The sequence below is a fragment of the Seriola dumerili genome, unplaced genomic scaffold (genome assembly GCF_002260705.1).
Source record: "Seriola dumerili isolate Sdu_G_001 unplaced genomic scaffold, Sdu_1.0 BDQW01000230.1, whole genome shotgun sequence".
Taxonomy (NCBI): Eukaryota; Metazoa; Chordata; class Actinopteri; order Carangiformes; family Carangidae; genus Seriola; species Seriola dumerili.
The window spans coordinates 4,697,397-4,703,715 of NW_019174485.1; the positions used below are offsets into that span (position 1 = coordinate 4,697,397).

The 6,319-nt window shown below is 43.9% G+C and overlaps 1 protein-coding gene across 2 annotated transcripts; it reads left to right on the forward strand.

Moving 5' to 3' along the window:
* The first annotated feature begins 556 nt into the window (after nucleotides 1-556).
* LOC111229296 (tripartite motif-containing protein 16-like) lies at nucleotides 557-4,683 on the forward strand. 2 transcript variants are annotated; one of them, XM_022755574.1, is made up of 8 exons: nucleotides 557-609; nucleotides 927-1,468; nucleotides 1,640-1,735; nucleotides 1,871-2,104; nucleotides 2,630-2,786; nucleotides 2,889-2,945; nucleotides 3,187-3,240; nucleotides 3,434-4,683. In XM_022755574.1, the coding sequence occupies exons 2-8, from the start codon at nucleotides 1,037-1,039 to the stop codon at nucleotides 3,973-3,975; spliced, it is 1,572 nt and encodes a 523-aa protein (XP_022611295.1). In that variant the 5' UTR covers nucleotides 557-609; nucleotides 927-1,036; the 3' UTR covers nucleotides 3,976-4,683. The 2 variants fall into 2 exon arrangements, with proteins under 2 accessions (XP_022611295.1, XP_022611293.1); XM_022755572.1 differs by lacking the exon at nucleotides 557-609 and having other exon boundaries at nucleotides 798-1,468.
* Nucleotides 4,684-6,319: the final 1,636 nt, after the last annotated feature.

Here is a 6,319-nt window from a genome sequence, read left to right on the forward strand (position 1 = left end):
TTTATGGTGATTGATTAATTGACTAATCTTAATTAATTGACCATCTATAAATGTCTGTATCAGTGCTCCAACTCAGCAGATCCATATCAAACATGCAGGACCCTGCTTTCACCTTGCATTGTTTTTCAGGTTTCAAATGTAGCCTACTCCTGTGGGAAACCACACACTGATACTGATGCACTGTACTCTTTGTTCACAAGACAAACAGAACAAGTTGTTTTGACATCATGCACCATCATGAAACTCACTGATAGGTCAAATGGAAAGCTGAAGGACGATGTGTTTCCCTCTTTGGAAATACTAACCAGTGCAGTCCTCACCCATGAAAAATGTTGGTTTTTAGGGGTTTATTAATCTAAAACAACATTAGACAGTTTTGATGGCTTCTCTGAGGTGCTGTGTTATTCAACTGGCAAACAGCCTGTGTTGACACTACATGTCATGATGAAACTTGTATTGTACAAATATGTTAATGCTGACACAGACAGCAGACAGTATCTAAGGATCAACTCAGTTAAATAGCAGTACCATGGTTATTTAACGCAGGCGGTGGTGGCTGGCATTAGCTGTTATTTGCTGGACGACTTGACCTTTGCTGTGGGAGTTGAGGTGAAATTCCTGCTTTGTAAGCAGATTCAGTCACGGTTGCAGACCTCAGTACTTTCACTCAGATGCTGGAACAAGAGGTTCTGTGGGAAGACATCACCCGTTTGCTTATAGTAGAAACAAAGCCTTCCCTTTAAATATCAATAGACAGCAGCATTGTCTCTGGTTTGAAAAGCAGGTGTAGGATCGCAGGAGCTTGTGGACAGGAGCCTTGCACTCTCTCTGAACTTGGCAGCATTTCACTCACTATTATTATATTTAAGTATTATTTGACTTACTATAATTTGTCATGGCTGAGTCTGGTTTCCCTTTACCACCAGATGCTTTCTGTCCGCTGTGTGTGGACACACTGAGAGACCCGGTCACCATCCCCTGCGGTGACACCTACTGCCTAGAGTGCATCAAGGTCTACTGGGACCAGTTTGACCACATGGGTGTGTACAGCTGCCCGCAATGCCGCGCAACTTTCACCCCACGGCCTGCGCTGAGACGTAACCTGCCAGACGTAAACCACGAGCCACGGCGCCAGCTTCCGGAGCTCACTCCTTTCCCCTACATGCATCGGGAATCCTTCTGCGACTTCTGCGTCGGCCGTCGCAACAAGGCCGTCAAGTCGTGCCTCATGTGCTTGGCTTACTACTGTGAAACACACGTCAAGCCTCATTATGAGTCATCTACCTTCAAGAGACACAAGTTGGTGGATGAGACGGGTCACCTGGACAGGAAGATCTGCCCCCAGCATGAAAAAGGCCTGGAGCTGTTCTGTCGCTCTGACCAGATGTGTATCTGTGTGCTGTGTACTGTCAGAGAGCACCGCAGCCACAACATCACCTCAGCAGAAGAAGAGCGCGTCGAGAAACAAGTGAGTCTAAACTTTCAGTAGCCTGCTATGCAGTATGTGTGACTCTGATTTTGAGTGTCTCAAACAGAAACTGGATCCAAATTGATGTCACAGACTAAAAGTGCATCTTGTTCTCCTGAGTCACTGTGATTGATTAAAGCGTGTCTTCTGACCTGAGTGTCCTTCCATCAGAAAGTCCTGGTGGTCACCCAGTCTGAAGTGCAGCACATCATCCAGGAGAGGATGAAGGAGCTGCAGGAGCTCAAGCATAATGTGGATGTTCTCAAAGTAAGAACAGACATAGCCTAATCAAACATAAATGTATGCATTTCTACTAAAATTGAATTGGTTGTTGTCTATATGGCACAATATACAATATATTTTAAACCTAAAGCATCCTTATAAACTGACTTTACTTTTCAGAGTGCTGCCCAGCGAGCACAGGCAGAAAGTGATAAGACCTTCCACGAAATGCTCCAGGCGGTGGAGCGCTGGAAGGCTGAAATCAATCAGATGATAACGGCCAACATGCAGGCAGCGATGTCGCAGGCTGAGGGCTACGTGGAGCGTCTGGAGCAGGAGATACTGGAGCTACAGCGCAGAGACGCAGAGCTACGGCAGATCCTTGAGACAGAGGACAACATCCACTTTCTGCAGGTGCTGGAAGATCATACAGAGCTGCAAGAAAAATCTGCATATTGTCTTTTTGGAAATTTACACGTGCACTGACCTTGGTGCTCTGTTATGCATTCATACCAAAAAAAATTTTAAAGTATGACAGATGCAGCAGATCAAGCTTTTTCAGGCTTTTTCAGGATGAATACACACTGCTGTACAGAGGGTAGTTTGCAGTTAACTTGTTACCCAATTACAGGTAGAGATGTTTACACATTAGACACAAGGATGAGGGTGACTTTTCTCATTTAAGCTGACAAGACAGTTGTATAGTACCAGCAAATACAATAATACAGTTTTTCCACATTATAAAAGGAGTAGCAGGATCAGCATTAATCTTGTCACATCATCACATCACATGCTGAATATTACACAATGACTGTGGAGCTCAGTCAGGCAGGACGATACTACCGCCTTATGATCTTTCAGCCGGACGATGCCACCTCTCAGATTGTGTTTCTGACTATATGGCTGGATTATGGAAGTTGTTGGTTTGTTTTTGAACAGAATTTTCCAACCCTGTGTGTTCCTCCCGAGGCCATGGTGCCCAAAGTGCTCATCAACCCTCAGTTCTCCTTTGGAGAGATGAGCAAGACTGCCACAGAGATGAAGGAACATCTAGATGACATCTGTAAGAAAGAACTGAGCAAAATCTCCAAGACAGGTTTGTTCTAGTTGATAATATTCATAAGTAATCTTTTTAATGTGAAAACCAAAGATCTGTGGGCCTGTAGGTGGCCAAACTAATGCTGCACCATCTTCACAGTCAGTGAAACCCCTGTGTACATACTTCTGCCAAGAAATGGAGACAAACGACTGAAAGGTAAGTGTCTATCATCTGAAATGTATACTTTACTGTTAAACACGCAAGATTATTGATTAGATAGATTTGATTTTACTTTTGGAAAGAGAACAAGGAATATGTTGATAGTAAGTGTTTCACAGTCCCCTCATTTGATTTATGTAACTATGTAATTGACTTTAGATCATTTAAAAATAAACTATAAAATGAAACTTATCACAAAATAATATCCTTGTTTTTTTTTTTTTAAATATCCAAATAGTTCCTTCCAGAGTGGATTTTCAGGAGCCAAAAATAAGAACAGACTTCTTGAGATGTGAGTAAACAGTTTGTTTCAGTACATTTGATGCATATCAGTGTTATCCCAAATAAAGTGTCTACTTGCATTTGCTCTCCTTTGAGAACAACAATATGTAGGTATGAATGATGGTTTCTCTCTGGATCACTAAGATGCTCGTCATCTAAAAGTAAATGATTAAGAAATGCGTATTGTGGCTGTTTTCACTCAGATTCCTGTAAGATGTCCTTCGATCCAAACACAGTCTATAAAGAGCTGGTTCTGTCGGACGGGAACCAGAAGGTCACGCGGAAGAAAACAGTCCAGTTTTACCAAGATCACCCAGAACGCTTTGATGGCTTCTCCCAGGTGCTGTGCAAGGAGCCTCTTACTGGTTTCAGATTTTACTGGGAGGCAGAGTGGGGCGGGGAGTTTTCCATCGGGGTGGCCTACAAGAGCATCAGTCGCAAGGGGAAGAATTCGCATAGTCTGCTGGGCTACAACGACAAGTCTTGGAGTCTCCTCTGCTCAGAGTCAGGTTACTCTGTCTGGCACAACAAAACAGACCGAGAGCTTCCTGATGCTCCACGGGCTACAAGAATTGGTGTGTACCTGGACTATGCAGGCAACACTGTGGCCTTTTACTCAGTTTCAGAGACTATGGAGCTTATCCACAGTTTCAAAGCTCAGTTCAGTGAGCCTTTGTATGCTGGTTTTGGTGTGGGCTCCTCAGTTACCCTGTGCCAGCTGAAGCAGAGTCCCAGACCTTACTGAGATTTAAAACACTGAGGAGCTGTAGAAGCGCAAGTACTAAATATTGACTGTGAAGTACAATTTATTATCTGTAAAAAAAAAAAAAAGAATTTTAAACCCTTTCTTGCACAGATTATTTTATTGTTGTGACAATACCCGTATGTTCCTGTAATATGGTGATAATGTCTCTAAATGTAATTTCAAGGCCATTATTTTAGATCTATGCCAATGTGTTTATTTCATGCAATATTATGCATATATTGATGTAATCCTGCCACTGCCAGTGATAATCTAATAATTATCTGTAGATAAATAGCAAGTACATTTGTTTATATGTACAGTTATGTTACATTTTTTTTTGAATGTGTGTCCTGCAGAGCTGCCCACTTCTGCCTTAACAGCCTCCAGCTTTTGAAAGAACTCAGGCTCACATAATAAATATTATCTTTCATATTACATTTCAAATGTAATTAATTGTCTTCCATGCTCTTGTAATGACTCTAAGATGAAGCGCTGCTTTACATGTGCTAACTAGCAATTACTATGCACTTTCAGTACCTGATCTCCTTGCAGTTGTTGAATAGATTGTGCTTAGTACTTACACCAAGGTCTCCTGCACTGAAGCTTTAGTGATGTCTCTCACTTGTAAGTCGCTTTGGATAAAAGCATCTGCCAAATGAGTAGAAAGTAAATGTGCATTACTGCAACCCTAAGTGTAGAATAAATGAAACACTGTAGATTTAAAAAAAAAAAAAAAAAAAAAAAAAAAAAACGGCAAAAAATGTTTTTTATAGCAACAATCCTCACATAAAATATGAATATGGACTATAAGTGTTGTGGTCTGGTTTTTTCTGCGTTGGTTAGTTTTTGCTCCTGATTGACTTCTCTCTCCCCTTCCTGCAGTGTGAGTGCCGAGAGGCGGGGCGATCTCCGGGAGCTCTCTTCCACCGGCACACCTGCAGCTCGTTCGGCCTAATCAGCACCCTTCTTAAAACACACTCTCCTTGTCCCCAGTGCCGGATTATTCTCTTTGCTTCTGCTTGTCCCTCGCGCTCCCGTTGATCTCCTGCCTCTCGCCACGCGAAGTCCTTCTTGTGAATTCGACGAGAGCCGTATATCCCCATACCAGCGAGGTACTCTGGTGATTTAGGGACCTGCTCACAATTCCTACACCAGTGCAGTTTAGTCTTCAGCCAACAACCTCACACATATGCCACTCCTCAAGCCAAAGTAGCTTTTGTCATGAGTTTGCTCACCGGGCAGGCGGCAGCCTGGCCCTTAGCTATTTCCTCACAACAACGTGAGTTAACTAATGATTACCACCAATTCACTGATGAGATGAGACGGGTTTTCGATCACCCGGTAAAGGGTAGACAGGCTGTTAGCCAGTTACTCGACCTACAACAGGGTTGTCTTTCCGTTTCAGAATATGCGGTTGATTTCCGCATTTTAGCGGCTGAGAGTGGGTGGGGAGATTCAGGGCTTCAGGCAATAGTTTTTAAGGGATTGGCTGGGGATTTAAAAGGCGAACTGGCGGTACGGGAGGAGTGCAGTTCGCTCAATTCTTATTGATCTAGCCATCCGCCTTGATAATACGATGAGGGAAAGACTTAGGGAGCGTCTGGAGACGAAGAAAGGACGGCGCCTCTCCGGCTCCAGATCCCAACTCGAGGCTTCCGGACACCATCCACGCTGTTCACGAGTCTCGACCGCCACCTGCCGACGAGCCCATGCAACTAGGGCGAGACAGCGCAGGATGCGCGACAAGCTGTGCCTATACTGCGGCCAACGGGGCCACTTCCTGTCCAGCTGTCCAGAGGTACCAAAAGGCCGGGCTCACCAGTAAGACGGAGGTCTCTGGTGAACCGAATCTCTTCATCCTCCGCCTCAAGAATCCAAGTACCAGGAATGATACACGGGCTCAAACACTCGGTTCCGGTCCAGGTGCTGGTGGACTCTGGAGCCGATGACAACCTTATCAACAGAGACTTTGTTAAAACTCATAACCTACCTACTTATGAACTACCTTCTCCCAAGGAAGTACATGCCGTTGATGGCCAGTTATTAGAACTGGTCACACATAAAACTGAACCACTGAAACTAATACTCTCCAGCAACCATCATGAGCACATCGAACTGTATATTATCTCATCTCCTCTTAATTCAGTCATTCTGGGAATCCCTTGGCTGAAGTGTGAAGTGTGAGGGGTGGGGGGGGGGGGTTAGGCTCTGTGGTTGAATAAAAATTTTAAAAGTAACAATGTAATTTAAAACCAGGCAGAGAGCAGTTGCTAAAACCAAGAAGCAGACAGAAGCTGAAGGAGCATCTATACTGATTTTTATTCAACGAATAAGATCGGGAGTA